Source organism: Poecilia mexicana, unplaced genomic scaffold (assembly GCF_051168715.1).
Source record: "Poecilia mexicana isolate PSO_F unplaced genomic scaffold, ASM5116871v1 scaffold_19, whole genome shotgun sequence".
Taxonomy (NCBI): Eukaryota; Metazoa; Chordata; class Actinopteri; order Cyprinodontiformes; family Poeciliidae; genus Poecilia; species Poecilia mexicana.
In genome coordinates, this window is record NW_028263388.1 from 17,985,844 (window position 1) to 18,001,329 (window position 15,486).

General features: G+C 37.2%; 1 protein-coding gene across 1 annotated transcript; it reads left to right on the forward strand.

Annotated features, from left to right (window-relative positions):
* Positions 1-1,100: 1,100 nt before the first annotated feature.
* LOC106927479 (cerebellar degeneration-related protein 2-like) lies at positions 1,101-10,790 on the forward strand. The gene is made up of 6 exons (XM_015003088.2): positions 1,101-1,340; positions 2,528-2,640; positions 4,875-5,023; positions 5,102-5,272; positions 7,880-8,099; positions 8,864-10,790. Exons 1-6 carry the CDS (start codon positions 1,259-1,261, stop codon positions 9,425-9,427), a joined length of 1,299 nt encoding a protein of 432 aa, XP_014858574.2. The 5' UTR covers positions 1,101-1,258; the 3' UTR covers positions 9,428-10,790.
* Positions 10,791-15,486: the final 4,696 nt, after the last annotated feature.

A 15,486-nucleotide genomic window follows, 5' to 3' on the forward strand; every position in this document is an offset into this window, starting at 1 on the left:
AGATATTGCAAACTCAGAATTTCATTTATTTGTTTGATTAAATTCTGTTTCTGTTGTTTACTATTTTAAAAATGTATGTAATAAAATGTATTTTACTTTGAAGCTAGTTGAAAGAGAGAAATTTATTTTTTTCGTTGCAGCGCCCTCGTGTGGTGATGGTGAAAATGTCCTACACAGTTTTCATGCAGGAAGCCCTGCTTCACCCAGGAGCAGGTGTAGAAGGGATGTGAAACAGCGGTAGATGAAGACCGGAAATAGGGTTAGGTTATTCTTCACAATAAAGGCACGACTTTTTGTTTTGTTTTTCGTTTTCAGAAAATATCCTACGTATAGAATAAGAAATGATCTACAGCAAATTTAAAAAGTAAAAAAAAAAAAAATATTACAATCACTTAATTAAATGATTATTTATGTTTTTATTTTAAACAAGTTTCTTTCCAGCCACAATAGAATAGAATAAAAAGTAACAAACTTCAACCTTACATTTTGTAAAAACCACTAGATCTCCAATATCCTTATTTGGAATCACAAATGTTTATTACTTGTGTCCTATAGTTTAAAACTGATTATATTTTTTGCTGCATTTTCTTAAAATGACAGATTTCTGTCTTCTGTTTGCCTGATTTCCTCTTGTCAGGGGTGATTTTACAAGCATGCTACAAAATTTGGTCTCCAAAAATATTAAAAGAATTAAAATTATAAATAACAGTTTACACTTTTAGGTTTATTTGGTGAGTGTTTTGGCATCTTGTTCACTGCATGATACATTATTACAAATGTAAAAAAATAGCCTGACAATTTTCATTTTATTTTTTGTATATGATATATACAGTGATTAATTGGTAAATGGGAAGTACATATGGTTTGTTCTGATACTAAAGTGACAAAATCAGTACATTATTTAATTTTATTTTTGCAATAAATCTTTGCCAAAAACAATTTTTTATCATTGACATAACTGCATCTGTACTTCTAAATTACTCTGACTGCCAAAATGAAGCCGTAATTTTAATAACCCTGAGGTTACTTCTTTTAACGCGCTAAACACGACTTATTTTGAAAATCCAGACCGGAAACGCGATCAGATAGCTTCCCAGCTTCACTAGTGGTGAGCTGTCTATCCGTGTGACCGTTAGTGGGTGCCGCACACCGGCCGCTGCAGGCGGGCAGTCTCTTGGAACCGGTCTCTCCGCTGCTTTTAGCTATGTTTAAAAACAGAAATATAACTTGGATTTTCTGACTGGTTTTTAGCGGGAAGATGCTGGCAGACATGATTGTCGAAGAGGAATTTGAGATCAAGGAGGAGGAACCGTGGTACGACAAGCAGGACCTTGAACATGGTACATTTCCTTTCTGTCTTTGTTAAGGAACCCCTAAAAAGCAAATATATGTCTATGCCCTTTTTATTGACTGTCAATATGCGATGAAAGGTTAAATGCAGCAAAAAATTGTAACACATAAACCAGGAAGCAAATCACTTTTAAATCTTTATGAGGCAGATTTGATTAAATTCATGTGTTTAAGGTATACAACATGTGCTATTTAAGACACTTGTTTTTTCACAAAGCATCCAACTTGTCTTGAAGATTTTATTATTTTTTGTTGGATGCAGAAAAAGGCAGCCTGGGTCAGCAGAATATTCACATATGCGGCAAAGTGAGGAAAAAACAAGAGCCTTGTTTAAGAATATCTTTTTCTTTTTATGTCTTTATTCTGGTCTGTTCTCAAACTGATGGGCGTTTTTTTTAAAAACACTTTTATTTGTGTTAAATTGCAAATCAAGTAAGATGGAATGATGCAGTTTTGAAATGTGTAAATGTAACGTGTCTCCTTGGAACAAATTATGCTTTGTTAAAGCATCAATTATAAATTAAAAATAATGAATTAATGAATCTGAATAGTGAATTTTAAGTTTTGCCATAGAAATATTATGTTACAACAATTTCTTCTTTATTTTATGAATGCCATCACTTTTTGTCTTCGCCATAAATAAGAGAAGAAATAAATTTTCTAAAATTTTAATTCCCGTTTGTTTGCTGTATTCCACACATGCAAATTTATTCAGATACTGATTCAAATATTGATTCTGATCAACTTTAATGTTTTGTGCAAAGTTGTTTGCAAATATATTGCTCCATCTTTGTACATTGTACACAAGAAAATTATTAATTTCAAAGATTTCTACAGAAACATCAAACTTTTAAAGTGTTCTTTCTTTCCCCTAGCTTTAGCGGAATATTGTAGCAACATCATTGATTCTGACCAAGATTAAGTTTTTAATCTAGATTGGAATAAGGAAATCTAATAGCACTGGTTGTGTACTCAAAAGCTGTGTTTTTGCGGTGAGTTTAAAAAAAGTCCTTATTCAGAGGTGGAGAAAATAACAGGTTCATGGACAAAAAGATAGCAAAAAAATAAAACCCTCTTAAAGCAGCTTGCAGAAGCTCCCTATGCCCGTTCTGGTGGCTCTAAACGTGGATAAAAAAACAGCGCCCGGTTCCTGCTCACCCCCCTGTCTCTCCTGCAGACCTGCAGCTGGCGGCCGAGTTGGGGAAGTCTCTCCTGGAGAGGAACCGGGAGCTGGAGCAGGGCCTGCAGCAGATGTACTCCACCAACCAGGAGCAGCTGCAGGAGATCGAGGTGAGGAGGAAATGGTGCAACCTTTCTGATGTATTGCTTGATGACACGCCTCCTTCACAAAACCATCGGTTTGACCTAAAATTCGGCCTAAAGGTCATGCTACAGTCAGGCTGCGGGATATTGCTTTAAAAGTAAATCCCAGATTTTTTTCAGACCACATCCAATTTTCAATTTTTCTTGCTTTTTTTCCTAAAAAAAAAAAAAACAGGTCTTACAAACGACAAAAAATATATTTTCAAAAAGTAATTTTTAGTTGCATCATTCTTTCTGTGAGTTGGACGATTGAGAAATTTTGTTTAATTACAAGAATATAGTTATATTGGCAGGAAAAAAGATGCGGTTTTACCAGAAAAACTTTTTAAAATTACAAGAAGGAAGTTGTTTGTAACTCTTTCTTCAAAAGAGACACAATTGTTTCCAAGATTGTTTCAAAGTCCTACTACTGATAATAATTTGGTGCTGGTGTGTTAAAAGATTAAGTACTAATCCGTAAAGCTTATAACTTCACAAGATTCTCAACATTTCTCATTTTAACTCTTTATTTTTCACATTTGAGTTCTCACAAAATTATGACTTTATTCTCCTGATATAATGACTTTATTCTCATAATATTTTGACTATTGTCGTTCGACTCTATTCTTGTAATATTATGACTTTAACCTCATAATTAAGAAAAATATAATAGCTTTTCCCTAGTACTCTGTGGTGGAGTTGACCTGAATTCAACGTCCTAATAAATAACATGCTTGTCAAAAAGATGGCGGTCCTGAGCGTGGTGACATCACTCCGAGCTACAAAAACCCAAGGAGTTTATTGGTGGAAAAACCCCCAGATTTTCCAAAAATTAAATCTTCAAAAACCAAAAATTCGATTAGTCGCTGAAAGTGGTTTAACGCCCAGCCCTATGCTGCAGGATATTTTACCTGATATGCGAAACCGTTTTCATCTGGAGCTGACAGATGAAGCGTCACTGAACCATGACCAAACACAAAGTCTTGCAATCTGCCTATTAGGCAACAAAAACGGCAATTTGCTGTTCCCGTGGAGAGCTGCTTCTTTGTCCTCCACTGCATGCACCGTAAGTAATGATTTCAAGATTCCTAACAGGTCCCCAGACTTTAATTAAATTTATTTCAATCAGGTCAGCCTTGGGTGCCTGAGTCCAAACGAATAACCTGCTCATCCATGCTGGTTACCAAATTAATCTCTTAAGAGTGGAAGTATTGTCTCTGATTTACTGCGACTCTCAAGGGGACGCCCATAAAAAACATCTTTGCTGCTCCTTTTTTTTAAACGTACATTTAGTACCTTAGAAAAGCGTTCATACCCTTTGATCATTTTCACATTTTCTTACGTTACACCCACAAACTTCAATGAATTTTAATGATATAGACCCACATTAGCCAATATCCCAGAAAACTGGTTGGACAGCAATGGTAATCATATCCATTTCTAATCAGAACTTTATTCACTCATCATTGGTTTAATAATCCTAATACCCCGCCTCAGTGGATTTTAAAAGCACAAACTGGGTTCACGAGTTTATACTTATGGTACCTTTATTCCACACAGATTGAAAATTATACCCAGTGTTGTGTGAGGTGAACATTTCTCTCACCTGAGCCAATTTTCACTCAGCAGATAAGCTGCAGAAAGTCTCAGCATGTTCTTTTCTCAGTAGCTGATAAGATAAATTGCCCTCGGAGGCATTGAAGCTTACCTAAAACATTAAAGGTGTGCGCCGGAAAATAAAGACGTAGAAATTCATGATTATATTGTGGATTAAATATAACCAATGGTTAACCATTAATCAAAGGTTAATTACTGCTTAGGAAAGCAATTATTAACCACACTTTTTACCTTTCTTTTTTTAAACATTTCATAAACAATCTATGTGGTATTAACTGTAATGATGCATCAATTTATTTACAAGTTTCACTGGGAAATTACTTCACTTATAACAATAAATTTTTCCCATGTAAAAAGTAAAATAATCTGCCAGTGGAACTCATACTTTTTCATCAATATTAAGAAATTAGTTACTCATAACTCCTACTATGTATTGCTGAAAAGTTAATTGTATTTTTGACTTATTTCAAGTGTTATAGAAACTAGACCAACAATACTTTCTTAATATTTTGTGTTGAATAGCTAAGAGCTCCAAACACGCCTACCAGGACTTTAGAAATCGTTTTCTTCCAGTTCCCTCAAACTTAACTTTCCCTCTTTTCCAGTACCTGACGAAACAGGTTGACCTCCTCCGGCAGGTCAACGATCAGCACGCTAAAGTTTACGAGCAGCTTGACGTTTCCGCCAGAGAGCTGGAGCAGAGTAACCAGAAACTGGTTCTGGACAACCGGACGGCCCAGTTGAAGATCCACGGGTGAGCGATCTGATCTGCAAGGAAGGCAGCAGGTTTTTAATATTCCTTCTTACCAACCCTATGTGACGTTCTGTTCAGGCTGATGGACACGGTGGAGCTGCTGCAGACGCAGGTGGAGGAGCTGCAGCATCAGGTGGAGGAGCTGAAGCTAACTCCACGTCAGTCCCAGCGGTCTCCGTGCGGAGAAAGATGGCCGCCTCGCGGCACTCAGAGCGTGTGCTGCCTCCAAGAGCTGCAAAACGCACACAGGTGAAGATGCTCCCATTGATTTTGTTGCCGTGGGATCAAAGTCTGAGATTCATATATCTAAAATTAAGGCCTTAAAATGTCTTAAATTCATGGGGGAGATTCCTGTTGGTCTTAAATTTTGTCGTTGCAGCGTTATTTAATCTAATAAATTTTTTTTTTTTGGGGGGGGTTCTCGCGGGACTTTTCTGTCTGGCAAAAGTTAGAGTTGCACTCAAATCATCTTTGTTGCGGTTGAGGCTACTAGCAGCTAACTAGCTCCTAATAAACCCTTCATAGCTAGCTAGGTTTTTGGCATTTGTCCTGTGTAATAGCAAATTTACTGCAAGTCAGCTGGATGGCATGCTCCTTTCTGTTGCCAACCCATGTTGGGCAAGGTGCATTCTGTGAAAAAAGCAAAACATTATGGGGGCTAAGGCTGTAGAGAGCATCGCAAAATGTGAATTTTTAATTTAAATGTAAATGGTCTTAAAGTCTTAAACTTGTAGAAACAGTGAGTAAGGTCCTCTTGTAAAGGAGCCCATGTTTTCAGTATATATCAGGTTTTCAGGGAGTTTGTTTCAGAGTTGAGAAAAACCATTGGCAACAATTTTCTGTGTCCTGTTTTGACAAGAAACTCCTTATTTCTTACAGTAAACTAGTAAGACACCGAGGTTTGTGGCTCCTCTGTGGTCTTTATCTCCGCTGAGTCTAGTTGAGGCTTTTAAAATATTTCTAACTCCTTTGTCACGGATCCAGAAGGTCTTTGTAAGCTTCGCTAAGGGATCAGTAAATGCTCCCTCACACTAATCCCGCTCCTCAAAGCAGTGTGCTCTCTTCACGCTGCAGCCACTTCCTGTTTGTCTGCAGTGGGACAGGTTTGATCACTCAGTTTAGTTGCTGTTGTGTGTAATCCTGTTAAGGGGGGTGGGTGGGAATATATCCAATAAGGAGACTGCAGCGTCTGGAGTCAGAGTGCGCTGTGTTGGAGGACGTTGAAAGGAAGGAGGCCAAAGTCTGAGCTGGAGGGCTCGGACATCGGTCAATAATCCTCTCAAGCTGATTGATTTTAATCTAATCACATTACCTTCTTGATTAGATACATTTTTAAAAGATTTCTTCTCCTTTTTGTGTTTTCTTGTCTCATTATCAAACATAAAAAAACACCTGAAACATGAACTCTACCTGACATTAGTTAAAAAACTTTATTTTTTAATGTTTATTTCAGCATCGCACTGAACCTCACTCCTTCAAGATGCGACCTGTCTCGTGAACTTTGACCCTTTAACTCTGCATGTGCACTTCCTGGCACCTTTCACTTTGTTTTCCCGTCAGAGATTAGAATGAACACATGCTTATGCAACAGTGGACACAAATAGCTGATCTCTGTTAAAAATAACACTGATTCATCAGACTGATAGCCTGAAAATATTTAATAAATATGCATTTATATGTTAACCAGTTGGAGAACTACGACAGATTAGGGCCAGACAAAGAATTACCAGAATAAAGTTACAATATTACAAAAATAAAGACACAATATTACCAGAATATAGTTGAAAAATTACTAGAAAAAGTTCTTTTAAAGAGAGGAAAGATCTGACCAACTTGTCAAGTCTGTTTTTCTTTCTGCAAAATTGACACAAACGTTTCAAAGTCCTGCTGCTGATAATTTGATGTTAAAAGGTGAAATGTTTCCTTATCTGTTAAATTTATACAGTAGTATAACTTTGGATGCTCAACATTCCTCATTTTGATGATTTTTTTTTTATTAATTCTCATCTAAGAGTCATAATACTTCAACTTTATTCTCATATTGTAATACATTTGGTACCACTTTATTTGAAGGGGTGCGCATAAGACTGACATAACACTGTCATGAACATGGAGTCTTTATGAATTTCTAACTGTTCTCATGAAGTGTCATTTTTTAAATAATGACACTTTAATGCAAAGTTGGTTTAAAAGTTTCATTAAAAGTCCCAACTTTGCATTATTCTGTAAATAATGACACTTTAATGCAAAGTTGGCACTTTTAAGGGACTTTCAATGCAACATTTAGAGCAACTTTGCAGTGAAAGTCATTACTTACTGAATGACACTTTATGAGAACAGTCATAGACATTCATAAAGACTCCGTCATGTTCATATCAGGTGTTATGTTTATTACGGTGTCACCCTGTCAAATAAAGTGTTACCAAGTGTTAATCATTAGCTGCAGTCTCCAACCTTGGGTCTGTGACTTTAAATGGCCTTCTTGTTCCTACCAGCCAGTCCTGATTTTTATTCTGTTTCTCTAAATACAGAAAAGTTACTGAAAAGATGTGAAAGTAAAGTGTAATATATCCCCTAAAAGAATTATCAAGGCTCCTTTTGCATTAATTACCACATCAAAATGGTGTAACATGGACATGGCACTGCTACAGTGATGCTTCAGCACCTTTTTTTTTATACCAGTTTTTCCTTCAACTCAATTTTCCATGAATACGCTTGAGTACAGCACTCTTGTGCAGCCGTTTTAGTTTTACAGTTAATCTGTGTCAAAAATTAACAATAAAAACTTGAAATCTAATGAGACACGGGAGGGAAACTTGAGATGTGGCTCAAAGACGTGTCCACGTCTCTCTGCAGGTACGAAGTTGATCCTGATGAAGGTCTGGACGACCTCGAAGTGTCAGTGGCGTCATGGCGTGAGGAGGCGCAGGTGACACTGCAGCAGTCCCTGCGCGCCCTCCAGACTCAGTTTGCCACTGAGCGTGCACGGCGTGAGGAGGCAGAGACGGAGGCGCAGCTGCTCGCCAGAGAAAACGCGGCTCTGGAGCAACAGCTGGCAAGGATGGAGGGATGTCAGGTACACTAAACCCATTACCACTTTACCAAGTGTCCAGTCACATCTATTTCTATTTAAGGGTGACCTATTAGTCTTTCTTGAACAGGTTAGGATAGGTCCATTGGTGATATAAAACATTTTTTGTACAAAATAATTCTTGGGAAGGTGATTTTAGTCTGATCAGTTCTGCCTGTTTTAAGCTCTTTTCAGAATGAGTTGTTTTATTTAAATCCAAATAAAATCTGGTGCAACTCAAACTTTACACTCACATATGAAAATGACTGCGCAATTGTACAACCGTACATTTTTGAAAAGCACAAGTAGAGCCTCCTGCACAGCCAACAAGAATGCAGCAAGTGGCTTCTGAATGGCAAGTCAACAACAAAACTCTCGTCTTTTCCAGCAGCCATTGTACAGCGCATACAGGGTTAAAACCAGCTGAGCAAACTAGCTGGAACTTAGTGTGGGTTGCAAGGTAATGGGCTGGGCTGCGGTAACGAAGCAGTCCCCATCAGTCGTGGCTCAACAATTGGGAGGTTTTTGAAATGGTTCATTTTCCAGACACCAAAAAACATTAACCTACTGCCAAAAAACAGCTTGCCGTTTTTATTTTAAGTACTTGGGTTGTTTTTAGAAGAACATACAAGATGGGAATTTTGCACTTACCAGGTACTTTCTAGAACTTTCTCTGAGTTTGCTGGTTACTTGGAAAGGATCTTGAATCGTCTTGAACACTTTTTTATTATTATTATCCTTTTTTCTGTTTTTTCCTTGTCCTCCAACAGGCCAGAGTGTCTGAGCTGGAACAGGAGGCCGAGGAGCTTCGTCAACTCTGGAAATCACAATCATCTTCACGGTCACCCAGGTCAGACGTCATCCATGGCCTGCTGTTACTCAACCCAGAGGAGGAGAACGATGGAGCGCCGGCTGTGGTCAAAAGTCCAGCCGTCCTGAAGCGCTGGGCCAGCGAGCGTCAGATGAAGGCCACTCAGGCGCCCGACTCTCCCAGCAGGATCTACGACCATGAGTGCTCCTGCGTGCGTCGACCCGAGGTGGTGAAGTACCGCGGTATCTCGCTGCTCAATGAGGTCGACGCCCAGTACAGTGCCTTGCAGGTGAAGTACGACGAGCTGCTGCGACGCTGCGGGCATCTGGAGGAGCTGCAGGAGTCGGAGCACAGCGGATCTTCTCCTGCTCCAGCGGAGGCAGACGACAGCGAGGATGACTTTCACCAACCGGAGTATAAGGAACTTTTCAGGGAAATCTTTTCCCGCATTCAGAAAACCAAAGAAGACCTGATTGAACACAGAGGGCCCTCAGTTGATGAAGTGCTACCTACTTCGAATTAGTTTCGTCTGCAGAACGTTTCAATTTTGTCTTCCCAGCACATGAAACAGTCTTGGTAAAGACTTTTATTTCCAAACAAAGCAGGTTTAGAGATCAAGATAATTCAGAAAGAATAGGGCTCAATAAAACCAGCTCATGTTTAAAAAAAAGTGGCTCCTTTTGCACAGAAACACCAGTGCCTGAACATCCGTCTCCACTGTGCTCTGCCTCACATGTGTGGGAACCGTTCTGGGAAATAATCCTTCCTCTTCCCTAAAAGTGAGATCCACCAGTCGAGCATTTTCTGACTCAAACCTGCTGATTCTGACTTTTGTTTCCACACATAAAAGATAAAAATGTGCTGGAAGTTCTATGATAGATGTAGTAGGTTTTACAGTAAATGAAGGAATTACAATATTAGCCTAATTTATGCCTCAAAGCATAAGTTTTAAATATTTATTACTTTTATTAAGCTCCAAAAAATGCATCAAAATGCATGCGGTTGGTTGATGTCTTCATAGACCAAAAAGAGTGGCATTCTTAATCTTTAATGCATTAAATGAATAGGAAAAAATATGATTTTTTTATTGTATTTGATCATCAGATCAGAAGTGACAGTAACCTGTAAATTAAAGTCTTGAAATTATCTTGGAGGTTTTTGAAAAGTAACCTCTAAGTTTTGGTGAATAAGACTTGTGAAGTTATTTAAACTTTACTTCATAACACATCTAATGTGGAGCATCATGTTTATTAGCTCATGACACTTGCATTTGCCAACTGGGAAATATTTCATACCAAGTGTTATAAACTGAAAAAAAAATCTAGAAATTTTAAAATGTAAAATTTGCAAATATCCCAAAAAGTTTCTGCCTAGATCATTGAAAATTTTAGAAGAGCTGCAGCAGATTTACTTTTAAACAGTTGCTCTCAAAAGTTTTCCTCCAAAGATCTTGACAAGAAGTAAAGGAAATTCAATAATAATAAAAAAAAACTGTAGATGTTTTGTGTATGTAATTTATTTTGCGACTGTGAAAGAGCACATTGTTTGCTTGTAGTTTGCCTGCTGCCTTTAAGACTTACTAATGCAACTCTAGACAGTTCTAGTATTATTATGATTTCTGTAATAATACTGAGATTATACTTGAATTGTGTAGTAGCTTAACTGAATGCATAACGGTAGAAATGACCATAATAATGACTGTATTTGTAACGTGTAAAAGCTTCATGAGGGAATGTTTGTAGATGCACTTCTTGCAGGATTTGTGTTCTTAAGCTGAAAGATGGTGCATCATAAAGCAAATGCACTTTAAAAATGAGTTGTTATTGTGCACTATGTATGATGTATGTGATGTTACTCCTATGAGCCATAAACTATAAACAAAGGTACCTTGAGCGTGTCTTTTTTCCAGTTTATTTGATTGTCAACCTTTGATGAACCCCGACCAAAAAATAGTGCTTAAATATTAAAAGATCTGCAGTTCCCTGTAGGAATATACACACCCTTTAACATTTTCACATTTTGTCAAACTACAAACTTCCTGGCATTGCTAACTACAAGAGCTTTTTGTACCAACCCCGAACCACTAATTATAAATAATACCGTATATTATGCTAATGATAAGCACTACACCAACACCTAGCAGAAGCTAATGCTAAGGCGCTAATTTCAAATATCTCGTCTCAAAGGACTAATTACATTTTTACATGATTTACATGTTCTATAATGCCTTCAGATGTATTTATTTTTATTTTGTTTTCTACAATGTGTTTTATGTTCTTCCTATTTGAAATAAAGTTATTTGAAAGGGGGGGAAAACGGAGGATTGAAAACGGAAGTGCTGCGTAAACGGTCTTCAACCACTTCAAAATAAGAGCATGAAACTTGAAGAATTCTTAATCAATAACCAACCAAGACGTCAACACAAATGTTGAACTTTAATAAATTAAAAGTTTGCCAAAGAGCCAAGTAAACTATTGCTTTAGAATTTACCTAGCAAAAACGCTAAATTAAAAATGTGTTAGCTAAACGCACTAATGCAAACTTCGTTGTGTTTTATTGGTTTTTAATGAGACAGACCAACACAAAGTAGAGTGTAATTAGTCACCCCTCTTTAGTGTGACACCTGTAGATAAAATTCAGTGTAATTGACTGTGTCCTGAGGTTCAGTGGGTTTCTCTAACTTAGACAGCTGAGGTCCCTGTTAATTTGATCTCCAGGCCCAGTCTGGACCAGAACCGCCCCCAAACCAGGATTATCTCTTCAGATATGACCCACTGACTTGAAACGGATCTAAAAACTGCCAGACTGCCACACAGCAATGCTTACAGTGCTGTTGGAGGGTGAGTTCTCTGATTCCAGATCTGCCTGTGCTTACAAACAACCTGCAGGGTTAACCCCTCACTGAGCAGTAAAGAGCTTAGATTTAAAGCTAATAATCTGTTGCATAACAGATGGCTCCAGGCCAGCGCCTCAAATCCTTTACAACTGGAGCTGCAGCAAACAAAAACGTGGACTGAGCTTCTTCGCTGCAAAACTATAACATTTTACCAAGTATTTTTGGTCTAGTTTCTAGTCCAAATACCATAGCACACTAAAAAAAAAAAAACTAAACTAATTTACAAGTAACTTTTCACCAAAGTAAATAAGGTTATTTCAAGTAAATAATTTATTATTGATTAAAACAAGAACTAGTTCAACTGGCAGATTATTTCACTTATACATTTTCCCCATGCCCATGGATTTACTACTTTTTATCAATGTTAAGGAATTATTTATCTTAAACAAGGTCCTGTATATTGCCAAAAAAGTCATTATGAGTTAGTTTTATTTCAAGTGTAACAAGATATTTTCACTACAAACTAGACCAAAACTTTACTTGGTAAGATTTTGTGTTTTTACAGTGTTCTTGAATGCATTGATCTGATTCAGACAGTCTTTTGTCTCAGGGTTAGCATTAAGGAGCTACCAAGCTACAGCATAGTGGTGTCAGGTGGCCTCTGCTTGACTGGAACCTGAGAGCTGCATTTGCATTGCTTCAGTGGCCCAGTATACACGTCCACTGAACCACCAATGCCAACCTTAACTCCTAATCCTATCCTAATCTTTAACTCATAGGACCCTCAGGATTTTCTGATGCATGTGTTTATAATAATACACCCAAATCTAATTTTGTTTCTCAGCAATTACAAATTCTATTTTAATCATTTTGGCATCACACTAACGCTAACACTTATTAAACTCCATCTGAATAACAGCAGTTGCTATGGCTTCAGAGAAAATGAGGAAGGAGCATAAAATAATCTAGATTTTTTTTTCTGCCTTGCCATTATTGTTTTCCATTTTACAGTATGTAAACCTTCTAGAAATATTATAAGTAATGCTACAAACTGTTGGAAACCATAGTTACACCTTTGAAAGATTGATGCAGCTGAGGTAGGCTAAAGCAAATTTGCACACGTTTTTGGGGAAAAAAAAAAAAAAAAAAAATATATATATATATATATATATATATATATATATATATATATATATATATATATATATATATATATATATATATATATATATATATATATATATATATATATATATATATATATATATATATATATATATATATATATATATATATATATATATATATATAGGCCTCCTTGCACAACCTACAAGGTTGTGCAAGGAGGCCTCTGAGACAGTCCAGCACATAACAGCAGGGTGCAAGATGCTGGCAGGGAAAGCGTACATGGAACGACATAACCAAGTGGCGGGCATAGTGTACAGGAACATCTGTGCAGAATATGGACTGGAAGCCCCGAGGTCAAAATGGGGAACACCCCCAAAGGTGGTGGAGAATGACCGAGCTAAGATCCTGTGGGACTTCCAGATCCAGACAGACAAGATGGTAATGGCGAACCAACCGGACATTGTGGTGGTGGATAAAGAACAGAGGAAAGCCGTTGTGGTGGATGTAGCAATACCAAGTGACCACAACATCAGGAAAAAGGAGCATGAGAAACTGGAGAAATACCAGGGCCTCAGAGAGGAACTGGAGAAGGCCTGGAAGGTGAAGACCACAGTGGTGCCTGTGGTCATCGGGGCCCTCGGGGCAGTCACCCCCAAACTGGAGCAGTGGCTCAAACAGATCCCAGGAACAACATCAGACATCTCAGTCCAGAAATGTGCAGTTCTAGGCACAGCCAAGATACTGCGCAGAACCCTCTGGTAGAGGACCAGAGCTCAGAGGATAAAAGAGACCACACAGGATGGCACCATCAACAAAACTGGGGATTTTTAAACTTAATAAACTTTACTTTACATATCTAAAATAGTCTGTTTTTGATATAAAAATATTTTAAATACCTATATTTTTATCAAATTATAACATAACAATAAGGAATTGTTCAAAGTGAAGTATATCATAAATACTATACTATAAATACAGTAATAAAAAAATATACTTTTTTGGCACTATCAGAGCTCCCTACACCATATTTTTGATGAAGGTTCCTGGTCACTGACGTCTGTCGCTTCCTTCTAAACTTAAATACTCAAATGGTTTTAATCAGCTTTTACCCAAGAGTCTGGCGCTTCTGTGGATACCAAACATATCCATGTTTAACTGATTATTACTGACTGTAGGGAAAAAAAGTAGAAATGACCGTTAATGCCGTTATTTTGTGCAAGAAAACTGATACCCGCATTTAACCTGCTATTGAGAAATCCCCTCATTCAGTACTTGCGGGTTATTGTAAGTGTTTGAAAGCGGAGAGCAGAGGTTCAAGACAAAAGATTGCAATCTCAGCACCTTGAGCTTTAAAGTGGGGCACCAAAACGTCCTCTATGTTTCAGTCTGAAGTTACATCATGTTCAAAAATAGAATATTCACAATTTTTTACAAAAGAAAATGCTGATCTGCAGCAAACATACACTTTAAACTAGCAGCTTTTTCTCCTCTGTTATCTGCATGCTCTAAACAGTGAATGTGGTCTCTGTAACATACCAATGGTTTGCTTCTTCCTGCTGCTTTGCCAGCAGATTGTGCAGCTTCGTTGCTTTCCACATCCTGCTGCAGCAGGTTTCTACTTCAGAGATGACCTCCATCTGAAACGCAGTCTGCAAACTGCCTTAACTCTTAGTTTCTTTAATCACTTAAAGAAAAATCATCTGTAAAATCCGTCCTAATATATGCTGCTAGATACACTGCTTACCAAGCATGTGCTGTTTTGCATGCAAATTGGTCATTTTGTTACTACACATCAACAGTTCTTTATTAAACATGTAATTACATCTGCTAATCCTGGGTTTGTCTCTACTAGATTTCCACATTTGTAGAGATTTTTTTTCATTCATCTTTGTAAACTATAGCTCAAATTGTGCCAGACTTTGCATTGTTTTCCACTCCTGGACCCACATTCTCAATTTAATTCAAGTCTGAACATTGATTGGGCCGTTGTAAGATATAATTAGGCCTTAAGCTCATTCTGTTGTAGCTTTGGCTACATGCTTGGGATTGTTGTTGTCAAAACACATCCCTTTTTAGCCTTTGTTTTCAGAGTGCTGGTTATACATATTTTTATACATTTATTCTTATTTCATTTGAATGTGAAAGTACTGTAGAGTACTTTGAAGTTTACATTTGTAATGGAACAAAATGGTAAAAGTCCAATCTAGAAAAGTCTAGAAAAGTCTGAATCTAGATTATTTTTGTTCTATTGTCTTGTACAATAAATTACTATTAGTATTTTTATTGCTAATCTGTTTTTGTATATATTGTTTTTAACACCAAGACATTTTTTGAGTGGATCTCTATACCCGAAGCTTCTGTTTTGTCTCAGTTTCACCTTTGTAGGATAATTAAAGCTGTTTCTACTCCATTTTCTTTTTTTAACCAAATCAGAGCAAATCTTTGTTTTTCTTAACATATATCTGTAGACCCATCATACAAATATTGTAAGTTAATTTTTTCCAACTGTATTACAAACATTTGAATCCATTTTAAAACAAACAAAAAAAAAAACTCCTGGGAGTTTAAAAAAGGTGCTTACTGTTCAGGAAATTTGTTCAACTTTAAAGACAAAAATA

Coding starts and splice junctions, on each gene's coding strand:
- LOC106927479 (XM_015003088.2), top strand. CDS start 1,259: ATGCTGGCAGACATGATTGTCGAAGAGGAATTTGAGATCAAGGAGGAG. Junction 1,341..2,527: donor CAAGCAGGACCTTGAACATG/GTACATTTCCTT, acceptor TCTCTCCTGCAG/ACCTGCAGCTGGCGGCCGAG. Junction 2,641..4,874: donor AGCAGCTGCAGGAGATCGAG/GTGAGGAGGAAA, acceptor CCTCTTTTCCAG/TACCTGACGAAACAGGTTGA.